This window comes from Sinocyclocheilus anshuiensis, unplaced genomic scaffold, assembly GCF_001515605.1.
Source record: "Sinocyclocheilus anshuiensis isolate Anshui unplaced genomic scaffold, SAMN03320099.WGS_v1.1 scaffold433, whole genome shotgun sequence".
Classification (NCBI taxonomy): domain Eukaryota; kingdom Metazoa; phylum Chordata; class Actinopteri; order Cypriniformes; family Cyprinidae; genus Sinocyclocheilus; species Sinocyclocheilus anshuiensis.
Window position 1 is genome coordinate 253,798 of NW_015536476.1, and position 18,651 is coordinate 272,448.

Below are 18,651 nucleotides of genomic sequence, written 5' to 3' on the forward strand. Positions count from 1 at the left end.
ACATTCACTCCCCCCACCTACAATCCCTGCCGGTACGAGACTCGAACCCGCAACCTTTGGGTTACGAGTCCGAGTCTCTAACCATTAGGCCACGACTTCCCCAACTTTTTTTTTTCCATTTAATGATTTGATATTTATTTGCGGCTGTCACGGCTATCATGCTTCTCCGACGAGCCGCATCTTCTTCGGCTTTTGCCGTGGTACTGCGGGTTACACCAGCAACATGCCCGTGGACACTGCAGACTAGCGGTTTGCATGTGTACTGCACGTTGACGCGGACACAGACGCAGAAGTATAAATGAAAACTGACGCATAGCCTACGGCGTAGGTCCGACGCAGAAGTATAAATCAGCCTTTAGCGTTATTAATAAAGGAACGTGAATGAATGAGACGGTAAAGAGCGGGACATTCTTGCTATTAAAAAGACAGACAGTATTAAAAACTCAAAGCCGCAAAACAGAACTCAATCCGCTTCTGACTGGATGTTTTCTGCGCGTGAGGTCCGAGTGGAACACGGACAAGCATAGTAGCCTAGATTTGTCTTCGGTGGCGCGCCTAAAACGGTAAAAACACGTTTTTTTTTTTTACTTTGGCTCGTTCGGAAAAATGCATTAACCAAAAATAAAAAAATGTCTCTTTGGTCAAAAAAGGTTCCCGACCCCTGCACTAGAAATATGAGAATAAGGCCGGTGTCCACCAAAGCATTTTTAGCCAACTGAAAACGCCAGAAGCTCTGCTGAAAATGCCTAGCTTTTTTTTCAGTTGAGACGCTTCAGTTGCTATGATATGGAATATCTGCTGAAGTAATATGGCAGATGCATCACGAATGAAATGTTTCTCCAAGCATTATTTTTCATGACAATATTGTGGTTGTCTGGGAATTCCATCTGGTGAAGACATGAATAATTAGAGACATGTAATATGAACTTCTCCATTGTTGTTCAGTCGTAGTACATGCAGGGCTTGACGGTTGGTCGGTGTGGTATAAGTCCCGCCCCTCCTCCACTGTGATTGGTTAGCTTACCTAAAATTGAACATTCTTCAACTCTTGGCGCTGAGAAAAAAAAAAAGAAGCCCAGCGCTCAGCATGAAATAAAGGTTCAGCGCCTTGTCATGCTCCTGGCGTTTTAAAAATCAACTTAATTCAAAAGGAAAAGAAGTTTTCATTGACCGATATTTGTTCTTGTTTTAAGTATAAGCTAACTTAATTTTGTTTCTCTTTTTTTTTTTTTTTTTTTTTTTTTTACCAAAATGAGATTTAAGACAAATTATAAATTAAATGTGTCCTTTTATTTTTGCTTGGACAAAATGCTGCACATTTCTTTGTGGAATTGAAAGATGTCAAATAACAAAACTAAATTGAAATTTTAAAACAAACCCCAAATTAAATAAATAATACAAATAAAATAAATCTCTTCATATAAACAAACTAAGGCTTTGCCTGTGCTCTTACATGCAACATTTAATGTCATGACTGTGAATTTATGGCTTTCTGCTCCAATTCAAAACCCTTTAAGGCATTCATTTGTGGAAGGGCGAATTAAGATTTTTTTAAGACCTTTTTAAGACCCGCAGAAACCCTGCTATTGCCACATGGTCAAAAACGTAGCACATTATCATGGTATCTTGGTCTAGCTAATCAAAGGAGCTTTTCTTAAAAGGGTCATGAAATGGAAAATCTAAATATCCTTGAAATTTACACATATACTATAGGTTACTCTCCAGTAAAATCATACTGAAAGTTTAATACCTCAAAGGTTTTCCACCCTTCTGAAACGCAGGATTTGAAATCCTGGATGTAGACAAAACTCTGCATATCCTTCTAAAATATCAAGTTATTATAAATGCATGGCTGAAGATTATTTTTAACTTTGTACCTGTAGGAATGAAGGAGAACTTTTTTTGAAGTCTAATTTGACAACAGACTCTTTTTTTTTAATAAATATTGAACTTTTTTGATGCAAAGAACCTCCAGAAACAATATAAAGATCTGAAAATGCATTTCATGACCCCTTCAGTTAGCTTTATGCTATTGCTAAGGGAGCTTGTAAACCAAACAATTTGATGATTTTTAGCTTTGGCAAAATAATTATGAAGTAGGGATGTACGGTAGGATGATACATATCCTGGCCACGATATAAAGTGTCTATCAATAGAGATTTTGCTATATTACGGTATGTAAATATATCCACGCATCCAGTGCAATACTATATACTTAAAAATGATTGACATGTCACAGCGATAAAGAAACTATTTCTGTATTTCATAATTGCTCCTGTTAAATAAACAGACAAATAGACTGTCCCTGAGAAAAATTAAAGCACTTGTTAAGTAGGCCTACTAGTTTAGTTGTATCTTTCTTCTTGTATCTTTCTAATACTGTACATGTCATATTGTTTGTTTTGTTTTTTCTCATAATAAAGATAAAATAAAATGCCAAAAATAACTTTATGGTGATGTAATACTGTTACAATTAAACAAAATTACTCATATTGTGACATAAGATTTGGGTGGTATCAGCCATTTGATGCAACTGAAAGAACATGAAATAAATTACATTGAACATTTCATCATGATTACAAATAAATACACCATAAAGCGATTTTCAATCATTCCTAATCTAAAAAATGACCACGTCCCAGAGAGGACAGTTTGTTTTGAGTAACGTATATTTTGGAAAGTTACACTAAAATATAGGGCTGGGTAAAAAATATCGATATCTCTATATTAATCGATTCTCATTTTTATGGAACGATATCGATTAATCGATTAGTCTAGCCTGTTTTCAGTTAATGGACGGAACGTTGAAGGGCACTTCCCATCCAATATATCGCAATAAGCATTGTGCTTTGGTACTTTTAATATGAAACAAAGTCTCAGATTTCAAATTCTGTCCATCGTATTGCAGTATTCAAACAATAAGTGCCGTTTTGGCGCTGTTTAATGTGGAGTGACAGATCGCTGGAGCGTAGACGCGGCAGCGCAAGGCGCACGTGAACTGATCATCTCCTCCACATTAAAATCAGATTCAGCACATAATAAACATGACTAAACATCCGAAGGCAAGTTAAAAGAAAGAGTACAACTTTACAATCCGTATCCTGTCTCATGTAATCGCTCAATCAGTGTTTCAGTCGCGCAAGTACGTCAATATAACGGCTTGTAAACAATGTCACTTAACGTCACATTTACCTCAGAAAAACATATTCGGTGACCATAAACTTAAAACTGTAGAGAAAAATAAACTGTAGCGAGGTGCATTTTGCTAAATATATGCACAATATAACATATTCATTATAAATTTTACTGTTCTTCAATGTTTAATTTATGTTTGAATAAATCCATCAAGTTTTTATGACAGCCACCATTATATTTATATAAAAAAACGAATTGAAGTAGAAATATTATTATGTAATTGTAACTTTATTTTAAAAACGTCATGAAGTGTAATTTTAACAAATCAGTCATTTTTAACCTTCAATATTAATGTAGTACCGACTCTCATGTATATTTTACAGCATTAGTTGAGAGATTTTTTTTGCTTGAGAAAATTTGGCATGTGTACCTGTTATATATCCAAAATAATCGACATTGAATCGAATCGAATTGGTAATCGAATCGAAAGCTTGTGAATGAGAATCGAATCGTGAAATTTGTGTCAAAACCCAGCCCTAAAATACACTACCAATGCAAATATAACTGCAGCATAACTTCACCCTGACCCAACCTCCTCTGGCACGAACGTCTATAAACAGTGAACAGCTCTTGTTTAATGTTTAAAACATTCAAACAGTGGTAGGAAAAGTAGGACTGGGAATATTAGTAGAAAACAGTGATTATGCATTGCAAAAAATGTTCAATAATAGAAGTCCGAACTATTTTCTAACACACCATTTCACAATCCAGCACATTTATATGCTGTAGGTAATTAAACTGGAGTCTAGATCTGAGCAGGAATAAACACAGCTGGAAATACGAGTCTAGGGTGCCAAGACCTGCTATCTCTTTGCCTTAAGGGCTCCTTATTATTACCGATTTCATAATCCATTCATTTCCACTCTCATATATATATATACTTGTTTGTCCCCTTCTGGTCAATAAGTGGAAGTGCAGGTAACACCTTCTGCACCCGAAGAGATAAAACCGTTGAGCTGAGAAACAGGTCTTAAAAATTAGTCTGACAACTCACTCCAGTCTAACTTGCAGGAAACTCAATCTACACAGACACATCAAACCAAAAGAGTCTGATGTTGGTCATTTATGAGAGTGAAATATAGAGTCCTGACCTTCAGACCTTCAGAGGTTTGAGAGCACCGGGGTGGTCGGGCCAAGGAGGGAGACCCAAGACCCCTGCGCTAAAATAAGAGCCTCCAGTCCTAAACCTGCCACGAAGAGCCGATGAAATACATCCCACGCTGTAAAACCTGAGAGATCTGAGGGAGTAAAGCATTAATAACCCGGAATTCTCGAGTGTTCTGTTCTCAACATTCAACGTTGGCCTGTTAAATTACTTAAAAGCTGCATAAAGAGAGTGAAAGCCATGAGAAAGTGCTGTTCCTCGGTGAAGATCGTGTTCTCTGGTTCCTCTATATTTAAGGCTGGGTGTTTTTTTAATTATGATTCTGTCAGAGAGACGCCATGTGGGACCAATTACCAGCTCTGAGTCAAACACACAGACAGAAAGAGAGATCGACAGTCCAGTATCATTATCTGCTATTTATACTAGCGGACCATCTCATTAATAACCTGAGAGTTACAGTATAAGTCACATTTAATCTAAAATGATAGCCTTCTCATGAGGAGAATCTGCTGCAGGCTACAGTACATTTGTGTAACTTGTGGTCATATGTTCTTGAAATTAACCATAAACCAATGATGAAGCAACGCAGCTGATGACACAGATGTGAAGTCATAACGTATGTGGTCATATGGAGGTAGTGAACACACACAGACACAGTTAGTGCCTATGGGCCAAAGAACAAATGATCCATCCTGAACATTGCCAGATGACAACACGGCTCTTCTGACTTATCTAAAAATATGACTAAGGTGTTCCTGACCCCTGTGATTGTGATTTTGACTAAAAGGCATTCACAAGCTATTTTAATTGAAAAATAAATAAATAACTAATAAAAATCTGGAGTTTGGTTAACAGAGACTTAAACATGTTCTTTAATAAATAAAATAAAATAAAATTATAAAAACGAAAAATAAAATAAAATAATTTAAATTAAAATGAAATAAAAATAAGAAAAAATAAGAAAAATAAAAAACAAATGATATAAAATAAAATATTAGTAAAAAATAATAAAAGAAATATAAAATACAGTGGTGTGAAAAAGTGTTGGCCCCCTTCCTGATTTCTTATTTTTTTGCATGTTTGTCACACTTTAAACACTAGTAAAAGGTAACACAAGTGAACACAACATGCAGCAAACAGGAAGGGGGCCAACACTTTTTCACACCACTGTATAAAAGAAAAAAAAGATAAATGAAAAAAAAAAAATAATACAATTGAAATAAAATTAAAATTAAATAAAAAAACGTATAAAATAGAAAAACAAAAAATATATATAAAAATAAAATAACTTGTATAAAAAAATGTAAATGAGGAAATGAAAATAAAAAAATAAATAAACTATACAATAAAAAATTGACAATTAAATTAAATTAAAAACTAGGGGTGGGAATCGCAGGGTACCTCACGATACGATACGAATCACGATACATGGCTCACGATACGATTAAAAGTTCTGTAAATCAAATTTAACATGCCAAGTAAATTAATCCTTTTATTCTTGGACTTAATAAAAGCTTACACTTTTCTTTGTGTGTAAACCAACACATTTAACTGCTTATCAACTTTATATATAGCCTATATATAAACCCGGTACATTTCAAAATTTACCTGGAGTGCTTTCTCAACCTTTCCTCTCCTCTCATCGTAAAAACGGAGCCCCGCAATCATAAAAACGGAGCCCCGCACAGTACACATGACATGCAGCGGGGAAAAAGCCGTTCACATCGCGTCTTTTTGGCGCTCAGGTTCGTTATTTCAAATGTAGAAGTGCGGCAAGCACACACACTGCACGGTTTTGTTTCGTCGTCCATGCCACAGGTGCAGATTTATGTTTCTGCCGGTCGGTGCCCACTGCATAACGCGCACTTGTAATATCTGAGAGAGAGGGAGAGCATCCAGTTTTATTGACAAAAAACTGGACGCGCCGGCGGCACTCTCTCACTCATATAGTTAGTGAGGGAAATCCGTGGTTCATGGTTGCTTCAGAGCGCTTTGGAAAGAAGGTGGAAATGGCGCGGCCGCCATTTCCACGCATTTTTAGACTCTGGGAGCAGGGAAATCTATATAGAGCGCCTTATTGTAATAATTAAAATATCGATATTTGGAGCCAGATATCGATTCTCGTATCGCATGGAGAAGGACAACGATATATCGCCATATCGATATATTGTCCCACCCCTATTAAAAACATAAATAGAATGAAAATTAAAAATAAATAAATAAATAAAATAAAACTTGTTGGATGGGAAGTCAAAGAGCATGTGATGCAGTTATTGTTCCAGCTGCCATGTACAGGTGTATCTGAGAAAAAACAAGAGCACAGGCCCAAACTATCTCCAAAACCACCTACAAATTAAAAAACTTATAAGTGGTTAAGCACATGCTATACCAGTCTTGGTCACGACATGCCTGGGATTCAAAGCCTAGTCAGAGAAGATACGTGCAGGCATCACCCATACAAACATGTGACCTGAGAGTTACTGTACTTTCAATGAGAGAAGCACATAGAAGGAACAGGAGAATAAATGTGCAAGTCTCTACTTAACATTCCTGCATCCAGCCGTTCTCCCATGAGCTCTTTCTCTCTCACCCTCCCCATCCCTCCGTCTCTCTATCTGATGGGCAGAAAGGTATGCTGGGAATTCCTCAGATGCTTTGGCCTGTTTAGACTCATGCAGAACATCTCTGATCGCCCTGCCAAATGCATCACTTAGATTATGTCAAGGAAAACGCACAGCCAATTCTGGGTATAGAAAGCATTTACGGAGTAGTCCAGTAATTATCCTGACAGCAGGACTTGTTAGAAGCGTGTTAAATGTATCTAACTAGGTTATAGGAGATGTCCAACATGTGCATGTCAGTTATGCTGTCTGCTGATGAGATGCATTTCATTTCTTTTTAACAGTTTAAAATGACGAATGACTAATAGAAATGTAGCCAGCTGGAAGAAAAAAAAACAGGAATGGAGATTTGTTCACTAAAGAAAGCATGTCCAACTATATTCTGCACAGACCATTTATTTTTCAAAATAAATATAATAAACAGAAATACAAAAAAATAAATAATAAATATAATAAATAAAAATAAATATAATATTTAAAGAGAAAATACAACATGTTAAGGGCCAAATCAATATAATAATAAAGGAGATAAAAACGTATATAATATTTAAGGAGAAAAATATGAATATGAATATAAATATACATACAATATATTTTTATTTTGCAACAATTAATGTATTTTTTTCTACATAATCTATCTTACCTTACAACATTACTTAAAATAATAAATGTATTAATTGAGTAACTGAATAAAAGACTTACAGTAACTTTTTTATTTGCTCAGTATGGCATCTCAAACGCAAAACCTATTGTTTATCACAACAACACAGTATGTGGTATCTTTAAGACAAGACCAAATAAGCTGTCAGCTGTGATAAAGTGTGTGTTGTATAGGATGTGAGCGTATCTGCCCTGCAAACAGGTGATGCTCTTGATAAATTCAAGTTAACCTGAGTCTGAAAGTCACAGTTTTATACAGTACAAAAACAGAATAAACTTAGCTATACGATAAAGATAAAATGCTCACATTCTCAAACCATAACACATACAAATACAAACATGTCACAGTTTGGGCCTGTACATTTCACCATTAAGCCTGTGTGTGTGTGTGTGTGTTGAAGCTTTTCACCATTCACCACACACTCAGTGTTTACACATCACAACCAAACGCTCTTTCCCAGAAAAGGAACCGTTGCGAGAGTGTTTGCAGTGTGACTAAGAATCACCAAGGGAAGTTCATGCAGTCATTTTACTCAATGTTTTCCATACAATGAAAATGGATGGTGATTTATATACAGTATAAGGCCACACAAAAAAAGGGAACAAAAATGTATTCAAGTATTTCATATGACTTGTAGGCCTATAATAGTCATACAACAGCTTTTTTTTGTTTGTGAAGAACAGGCTTAAATTTAAGTCTTTGAATAAAGTGTTAGAGTCATTATGGACTACTTTTAAGTTCATTGTGCATATCTGTATGGAAGTTTGTTTCTGCCATGAGATATATATATATATAGTAATTGCAACTTTTGATCTCACAATTCCAAACTTGTCTCTCACAAATAGGCATGGGCCGGTATGAGTTTTTGACGGTATGATAACCTTAAGCAAAAATATCACGGTTTCATGGTATCACGGTATTATTGTTACAGCTCTAAAATGTGTTATTTTTAAATGACTGTGTAAAAAAAACACTTTTTCTGCTGAACACAATATATTTTGTTTTTGAGCAACATATAGAATATTAGGAACAGTAGAATTTGTTTATTTTTTCTTTGATTTGTTTCCTAAAAAGAAGAAAAATAAAGACTGACATCTTTATTTAACCTAAATCTGTAATTACAGTTATTTAATGTTAGTTATATAATTCATATACATATCATTTATATCATTTCATATGATTTAGTTATATAATTTCAAATACAAAATTTGATTTAATAATAACCCAATTTGAAGCAAAAATAGAATGTTCTGACTATCTTTGAAATTATACTACATGAACGAAACAAACAAAAAAAACAGCGCATACCACAGGAATGGTATAACGGAAAATATTAGCGGTTTTGAAACAGTGACATTTTTAAATCGCGGTATACCTTGAAACCGGTAATCGGCCCATGCCTACTCACAAATCTGACTTTTTCTCAGAAGCTTAGTCTGAATTTGAGATAAAAAGTCACAATTACCCCCCCAAATCAAAGCCTGATCAGCATGCATGAACTTATTTCAAATGGAAATGAGATGCTTGGACATTCTGCTAAACATCTCATTTTGTGTTTCACAGATAAAAATAAAACACACAAGGGTGAGTAAATGAGGAACTTTCTTTTTTTTAGGTGAGCTATTTCTTTAACTCACAGATAACACATCATCAAACCACAGTGTTGCATGCAGCAAACTCAATGGTTGAGAGCCATTGCACTCGTACACCATGTCTTGAGTTCTAACCACACTCACAGAGTGTCTGAGATGGTTTAGGTCAGACATAAAAGAAAGCTTAATTACACACAATCCTTTCTGATTCTCACCAGATAATTTAGATAAATGTCATCTTGTGCACACAAGGGTGGACCAGGTTAAACATCCAGGCCTTGATCATACAGACTATTATCATCAAGCTTGGACTAAGGCCGTGTGTCCACCAAAGTGTAAAACGCCTAGCTGTGAGCGCTTGAGAGCGATTGTGCGGCACAGCATTTTCAGTGGAGACGCTTTGGTGCTCTTATTCCATTGTTTAAAATGGTTGAATGAATGTGCGATAACTGCCTTAAAGAAATGTAACTATGTTAAATACATTTTTGACAGTAACGCCTTGACAGTGCAACTACTTTGAATATTCATATTTTGGCATTGCATACAGTGGAATGATTGTGAATGAAAAATGACACCGAATAGAATGGAACGCAAAGTTTTAATCCAACATAAGCCGATCTGATAAAGCAGTGGCTGGTAAACATGCGTGATTGTTTCACCACAGGGTGTCAGTGCCCTAAACTAGTAATCGCGACGCTGCAGTGTGTGTGAGATCTGATGAATAAGATCAGAATGAACCTTTATTTATCTGTATTAAATATGTTTTAAAATATGCATGTAAATATGTCACTATTCTGTGTCATTTTTCATTCACAATCATCTCACTGTATGCAATGCCAAAATATGAATATTCAAAGTAGTTGCACTGTCAAGGCGTTACTGTCAAAAATGTATTAAACGTTTAACATCGTTAAATTTCTTTAAGGCAGTTACCGCACATTCATTCAACCATTTTAAACAATGGAATAACTGAAATTGCGAACTGAAAATACGCCCAATAGAAATGCGTCAATTTCACAAAAACTCCCATATATCGCAAAAAAGTTTTTACGCTCACATGAGATGGTTTTTCAGGTAATTCGAAAAAAGGAATATTTCGCAAAACTGGAATCGAAACAGTTTTTTCAAATTTACAGGTCACCTGGCATACGTAAAAGTCACATGATCATTATTTGATGTACTATAACCTCCAAGAAACACCTCATCCATGGCCGCTCTCAAGTATAAGGGGCTTTCCTTGCCATTAATACTTGGATGAACTCTTATTTACACTGCACATGTCTGCGGAACATTACGGCTACGACACGACAACCGGAGCTGATCGCGGCCACTCTAGTCAATGCTTCTGTTTATACCACATTTCAGAAGCGGCTCTCCGCACTGCTTTGCTAAAGATACACACCTACGTCTCCTTCGATTAAAAATAATGGCTAGTGTGGTGACTGCGATATACTAAACCTACCAACATCCTTCGCCATGACTTATCGTGAGAGGAAAGAAATTGTGTTTTAGTCGCATAACATCGGTTAATGGAAATGCTGTCATTTCGCGATAGTTTTTTTTAATCGACATTTATAAAATATCGCAAAACTTTTGTGCAAATCAGTAATGGAAATGCAGCTAGTGATAAGTGCTGCGTTTTACATAAAGTTGAACATTCTTTCACTCATCTCTGAGAAAAAACGCGGTGCTCCCATTGAACATAATTGAAAAAAATACGCTAGCCTCGGGAAATAATGCTTTAGTGGACATGCAGCCTAAAACCGAATAACAGCTCACTCTTTAATAGGGTTGGGTATCGTTTGAATTTTATCGATTCCAATTCTTTTCGATTCCCAGTTTCGATTCCAATGTGATTAAACAATGATATCAAACATTTATCCTGTGTCTCTTTTTTGCAAACCATTTATTGTAGCTGAATACAAAAATCAACAGGCTACATAAAAATTGGACTCTTTAAGAGCTGTTTGAGTGCAAAATAACAAAATAGAACTGCATGATTCTGGATAAATTGAGTTTTTTCCCAATGTTAGTTGTGGTTCTCTCCTGATTCTGAAGAAAAAACATTAGACAACTAAACAAAATCACATGTAATTTATGAATTAATGATTAAATGACTCACTCAAGATGTACTTGTTTCATTACTGGATGAATCAGCGTTCTTGAATGAATCTCTTGTATGATTCAAAGAAAAAATACATTTTAACAGCCCCTTTTCGCCACCTACTGGCATAACAATGTAATCGATAAATCTTAATTTGAAGTGTCAAATTACTTTCAAAAGGTGATTTACTCTATTTTAATCGCTACCATACACATCGTACACACAGTTTATATCTGAACTATAAACTTTTATCCCGGTACTTCTGTGATTTGAATGTTTGTAACAGAAATAATGATACTGTGTGGCTGAAAAGACTGTGAAGCTGTTTCATTCATGACAGATGACAGCTGCTCTCTTTAGGTCAACGGCAGCGCGAACGCTAATTTAAATGTTCAAATCACACTGGTGTGATCGTACTTCATGTTGGTGGTGACACCTCTCTTGCAACATGTTTAGCTACTACAGATATTATACTTAGCTTTTTTGGCTTCTGATTGCAAATGTAGTCAAACTTTGGAGCGCTGAGATTAGCGAGCAAGGTCCTGGCAGATCGCTAGGTCCGGTCCTCACAGATGAAGAAAAAAAAAGCGCATAGGAATCGATAGGCGGAATCGAAATTTTTATATGACAACAAGTATCCGATTCCTGACCTTAACTATCCGATTCTAGAATTGGAATCGATTTTCGATTTTATCGATTTTCGATAAAATGAAAAAGTCCGCTTTTTTATTTTGAATGGCGAAGACGTGCTCACCCACAGACATTCACAGGTTCATTTTTAAGTATTAGCAAAACAACAAAGCTAATGCTTTTCACGGAACTTACGTAATTAGCCATTATACATTGTGATATAGCCTGGTTCGTTGGTCTGTTAGATCGGATTGCTTTCTCACTACAACCGAACTGCTCCAGAGTTCGTTTTCAATCGAGCCAAGACCACCTCGTTCAGGCGATCTCGGACCGATTGTTTTGGCGCGGATCCGGGCGCGATTGCCGTGTTCACATATGCCCAAACGAACCGAGCTAAGGGGGGAAACGCGCCAGGTTCTGAAACAATGAGCCAGGTGTGAAAGCACCCTTAAATTATAATAATACCGTAATACACACCATTACTGTATTTTTGATCAAATAAATGCAGCCTTGATGAGCATACGAGGCTTCTTTAAAAAAAAAATTGTATCTTTAAGACTTCAAATGTTTGAACGGTAGTGTAATCTGATTTGCTACAATGAATCAGACTTCTCTACACTAAAGAAACACACACGGACAGATTTGTTTGTTTAAGAACGTCACATTAACTGTCTCAATGCATAATACATTGAAAAGGACGCTGGCGTACAGGTTTTTTAGGTTCAAGCAGTCCTCCACAGCCCACAATAGAGGCTTATGGTTTCAGGAGAGGCCTGGTTAAAAAAAAAGAACCGCTCACACCTGTGATCTCAATGTCTGCCTCGATCTACGCTAGTATAAAGAGACCACTGTTTGTGTGCCATTTAGGACACAGTTGATGCAGGCCTTATTATGAGATGAGGTGAAAGTGCACTGTGCACTTTCTTCATGCACGTTCTTAGTAGGGCTGCACGATAAATTGCATGCGATATTTAACTCGCATCTTATCAGTAAAGCCGTTTCTGTAATCAGCGGTAAATCTCCATCACCTGCGGGCTTTCACATTGAGCAGCATTAACTACACAGAGCCGTTGTTCACTGACGAGTTGCGCAAAACCACGTTCATATTCCCGCGATTTTTTGTGCAGCTCGTCAGCGAACAACGGCTCTGTGTAGTTAATGCTGCTCAATGTGAAAGCCCGCAGGTGATGGAGATTTACCGCTGATTACAGAACCGGCTTTCTGACAAGATGCGCATTAAATATCGCATGCGATTTATCGTGCAGCCCTAGTTCTGAGTCTTATTTTGCACAATTTGCATAGAACAAAAGCCATTGAACTCAATAACAAAGATCTGCACATCTATATTGCTGCTGAATATTTGTGCAGAGATGCACTTGAAATGGTTTTGGAATCAGAATTGTGATGCCAGTCTACATAAATGAAGAAGAAAGCCAAAATATTAAATGTCATGGATGAAAATTAGTAATCCACTATTTTGACAATAATAGTAATGACAATTTTCACCTGAGATTTGGAGTCAAATTACAAGAGAGGGGAAATTATTTTAACTTTGAACACTTGCAACTCAAGAAATATTAAAGGGGTCATATGATGCGATTTCAAGTTTTCCTTTCTCTTTGGAGTGTTACAAGCTGTTCGTGAATAGATAAGATCCCTGAAGTTGCAAAGACTAAAGTCTCAAAACCAAAGAGATATTCTTTATCAAAGTTAAGACTCTGCCACACCCCCCTAAAACGGCTCGTTCTAACACGCCCCCACATATCTACCTCACTATGTGGGAAGATTTGCATAACGCCGCCCAAATGTTCACGCAAAGAAAGAAGGCGTAACTTTATGACCCCTTTAAAGATATCTCAATATCCTTTTGGATGATGGTTCTTAACAAACTTTTCTTTTGGTGTCTTAATTTTTAAGGCCCAATATGGTTCAGTTCCAGAGATATTGGGATTTCAATGTGCCTCCATGAGTAAACTGTTAAATAGTACACATTATCAACAAACCCCTAAATTTTAGCCAGGGAAGTTTCTGAAATTTGGATGATTTGGCACAGAATGACCCAAAAGTATAATCAAGTTTCAGCAAAGACTTGCAATGAAAAGACACTTGTGATTGTGCCCCATTTATGCCAATCTGCATTACAGAGTATAGAAGGTTCCTGTGATCAGTAAGAGAACAGATGGTTTACAACGAGGCGGACACTAAAGCGCTGTCAGGATGACACTACCATATCACCGCTAAAATTGGTTTGTGTGTTTGAAAGGCATCTTGAGTCATTTCGTGAAAATAATTATTTCTGTTTAGAATCACATGATGATTAGCTCATGCAAGACTCTTTATTTGCAATACGACACACAAACCTGTTATAGTCAAACACACTGAACATTAGACAATGGCTACAATACATCTACATGCAGCCAAAACTGGAATAAAAAGTTGAGTAAACACCTCAAACTGGTAAAAACTATCTAGTTAAGCTAGGCCTAAAGAAAATTTCTATTTGATTAAACAAGACAGTGGTGCAGATCTTAAAATCTGTTAAATAGAAGAATAATAGTCATGTTAATCAATGCATCCGACAGTTTTCAACAAGGGAAATGTTGAGCCATGTTGAAAACTCGATACATCTTTCTGAATGATGAATTATGGTCTGATGCACTTCAGAATGCAACAATGGCACAAAATCAAGCTTGTGAAGCATTTGAGGTTACATACTTGCAGACACAGGGCAGTAAAATAAATAGAAATTTTTCCTTATCAATAATTAGAAAGTAAGAGCGAAGCGAAGATGTAAGTAACTAAACATTTCATATTTGACCGCTGTTTTACAATAGAAATGTTAAACGACTGACAGTATTAACCAGTGATGGAAACTTCTCTACGTTTTTTGTCCGATACTGAATAAAAAAATATAGGCTATAATTGACATGATTCATGTAATTCATACAGGGGCGGACTTAGTGATTTGGGGGCCCTAAGCAAGCTCGAGGTATGGGGCCCCACCACATCAGCTATGTGCGCTTTTACTTTTGTAACCCTTATTTTGTTGTCTCTCTCTCTCTCTAGTTTGGAGCTTATTTACCCCATTCACAACTTGTCTATGGGAATTCACTTAATTAGTCAAGCTGATGTTGTTCTAAAGCCTTATGACCTATTTTTCATTACAAAAGAAGAAATTACAAATAAAAGAAAGAAAGAAAGAAAGAAAGAAAGAAAGTCATGCTTGCACTTCTAATGGTAGTGAATTGTGAGACCTTTAAAAAAGGTTCAGACATGTCTCCCTCCAACTGTTCTTGAAGGCATACGGTAAGGTTTTGATGAGAAACAAATCGAAAATGTAGGTCTAATCTATTATTAAGCGAAAATCATTGCACTTCTGTGTACATTCATGCAAGTGCACAGGAATTTGCGCCAGCGCACCAAGGATAAGTGCCACAAGCGAAACATTTTGAGAAATCAAGGGAAATAAAATCATGTGCATGCTCTTTCTTCTCTGAGGTGAATATCTCTCTTGAGACAGCTGTGTACGTCACATTAACGAGGGTGCTCTATAGCCTTAATGCACATCTAGTTTGACGTATCATACTTTTGTCCCGTCTATAGCAATTTCAAGAGTGAATCCACATTTATATGCGGATGTCATTCCTGAAAATTTCTAATTCTGAATGGATTACATATAGCTATATTAGCTAATAAAGCGCAAAGAGCACTCCCTCATAACCACTAAAAAGCTGTCACTCACTTCAGTTCATCGTGATCTCATGAAGTTCCGTTCTAATCAGTAAGGCTCTCTGCACAAATACTCATTTGAGCATTTGCTAAATGTATTGACAATATCAGACGGGGCCCCCTGATTCCCCGGGCCCCTAAGTGGCCTTACCTCGCCCTTAATTCATAACAATGTAATGAGACAAGAAATATTAGGCTAACAAAGCATTTTTTACAAATTAGGCATGCAATTAGGAGTGAATGTGTGCATATTTTAAAATAAAACTGTTATTATTTAATTCCTTATTTCTTTAAATAAAAAGACCATTGCAAAAAAAATAAAAAATAAATTCAAGACAGGCATTAAACGCTATTAGTGTGAAGGGAACTTATACATTTAATTCAGAATCTGTAATTGGATTGAATCTATTCAGACTGAGAAAAAAAAATCAATGCATGTAAACAGTCAATCTAGTTTTCAGCAATAAAGGCATCTTGCTAGTATTTCCTCAAGCTATGATATAACTCTCACATGCTTTAAACCCCACATGTGAGACTGTTCTAATTAATTTTAATTAATTTTTAATTAATTAATGCATTTAGCAGACGCTTTGAAAGCGACTTACAGTGCATTCAGGCTATACATTTTTTACCAGTATGTGTGATCCCTGGGAATTGAACCCACGACCTTTTGCGTTGCTATATGAACAATAACATAACTGTTATATGAATAACTGTTAACTGAATAACTGTTCTAACATACAGTCTAATCTGGTGTGTAAAGTTGAAGTACAACACTAAATGCACGTTAACTGGTTTACTCCCCATGCAGCATCAGAAATGGACTTAATTAAGGGACAATATTCACCTCCTGGAATTCATTTTTCCATTGTGCCTGCCATCCATTAATGTCAAACTAACTCCTCTCAAACTAATTTCTAACAAAGTGAACGCAAATACCTGACAGCAAAGGCAATAAAGTCAACAATAGACAAGCATAGATAAAAATGTAATTAAATTAAGAGTCCACAAAAATCAAATAAAAAGAGGAATGCACCATATCTAAAGGCGATTTTGTTACTTTCATTTTGGCATTTCAGCCCCCAGTCCTGGTTAATTTCTGACCCTGTTCCCACATTAATGTCTAAACTCTCTGAGCTAAACAAATGCTTGCGGCTCGTCGTCAGAGATAATAACTTCACTAAACAACGAAAATAACTTCACTAAACAACATGCCACTCATGAAAACTCCACTCAACAGCCTCAAGGCAGTAATATTGAGATTAGTTAGATTAGGCTGCAGCTCATTTTCTCATTGCCCTGGGCAACAAGTCAACAAGTTACAACATCAAGCCGAAGATTATGAGATCAACTGTTTTACAGTGCGTCACTACTAGTTCATTGGCAACAATAACAACAACTAATACTTGTATTGCTTATTTTGTCATTAAAGTGTACTGAAGACCCATGTGTGTTGACTCCTCCATTAAAGCCAATGCAATCAAATGCACAAACCCAACAGAAAGTTTAAGGTGCGTATATTTGTGAAGTCTGGAGGTCGGGTTCAAAATGACACTGTTGTTTTGTTGACACATTGCAGAAGCTGCACTAAAAATCAACCAGACAGGAACTATGCACAATAATTAGCAATAAAAGTATGCTCTACGCTTCTGCATTTAGGGACAAATATGAAGCTCAAAGCGATTTTGCACTAGGAATGTTCTGGTATTAATCACACATTGTTGCGAGGGAAGCAGCTGTAAAGAATGACTCGATCTGACTCCTGCAACACTGCAGCATCAACACAACAGCAAAACAGCTGGACACACATGAATCTAACGCGTCAAGCAGCTTTAAACAGCCGTCCGGAGGCGCGAGCGTGTGTTCTTCAGCATGCTGCTGCAGCAGTCGAGCATCGACGCGCTCCATCCGCGTCTACGGCGTCAATCCAGCGCTCTAGCGTCGCGTCGAACTTCTCCTTTCGCGATTATCCGATGTCAAACATCAAAGCGACTCACACTCACCTAAATCGTCCATGTTTCGCGGTGGTGCTGATTCGAGAACGGGAGCAGGAGTCCGTGATTTACCGCTCGGCGCTGGTTTGCGACGCGTCTCGTGTGCGCTCCGCAATCGCACGCGGAGAAGTTTTCAACTCAAGTGCACGAGCTGCGCGAGCCCGTAGTGAGTCGAGCACACGAAGCGATTTAATAAATATTACAAAGAACAATAATGGATGCTAATGGTTAATTTCATAATACAAATATTCAAGCAATACATGGTAATAAAATAATACACATAATATATAATAATATAAAATTAAATATTTAAATAATATATAAATACTACAATTAAGTAATAATATACTTTAACAAATAATACAAAAAATACTAATGGTGCTAATATTTCATGTAATAATACAATTATTAAAATTATTTAAAAAAACAACATGCAATATTATGCAAATAATAATAATATTAGAATATAGCAATCATATATCAAATTGATGATAATATCATAAAACAATACAATAAATAATACATTTTGTATATATTTATGTATACATACATAATAAATACATCAATAAAATAAAAAATACAATTTAATATATAACATTTATTTCGATAAAGTGTATCAATTTCTACATTGATTTAGCATTTTCCATTACAAAATATATTATCAGAAATATAATTTGATTGAAGTTATGCTTAAATGTACACTATCCGCATGCGTTTGATAAAGCAGTTGTGTGAAGATGTCTTTCCCATGTGTTTAGCTCATTTAGACAGCAATAGCAACAACACACACATGAAATGTCATCCCATAACATTCATGCAGCATCACGTCAACCTATACATTAGTGATCAAGTCATCAGAGTCATTACTGCACAACAGCTTCAGCGTGTTCTTACGGATCATGCAGTGCAGAATTATAATGACAACAGATAGGCTATACATTGAATTTCAGACTTTTATTTACTGTGAAGAATCCATTTGATCATCTTTAGTGCTTTCTGTTAGGTTGAGGGTGAAGACTG

At 36.2% G+C, this 18,651-nt stretch overlaps 1 protein-coding gene across 3 annotated transcripts in view; it reads right to left on the reverse strand.

Moving 5' to 3' along the window:
• The window catches only part of LOC107659710 (paxillin-like), a 47,499-nt gene extending 29,688 nt beyond the window's left edge, over positions 1–17,811 (reverse strand). Inside the window, exon 1 of one of the 3 annotated variants that reach the window (XM_016448829.1) lies at positions 17,641–17,806. In XM_016448829.1, coding sequence (XP_016304315.1) covers positions 17,641–17,653 — 13 coding nt within the window. In that variant the 5' untranslated portion in view covers positions 17,654–17,806. Of the gene's footprint in view, positions 1–17,640 lie in introns of all 3 variants that reach the window. The other 2 variants (XM_016448914.1, XM_016448772.1) reach the window with 2 other exon arrangements.
• Between the last annotated feature and the right edge of the window lie 840 nt (positions 17,812–18,651).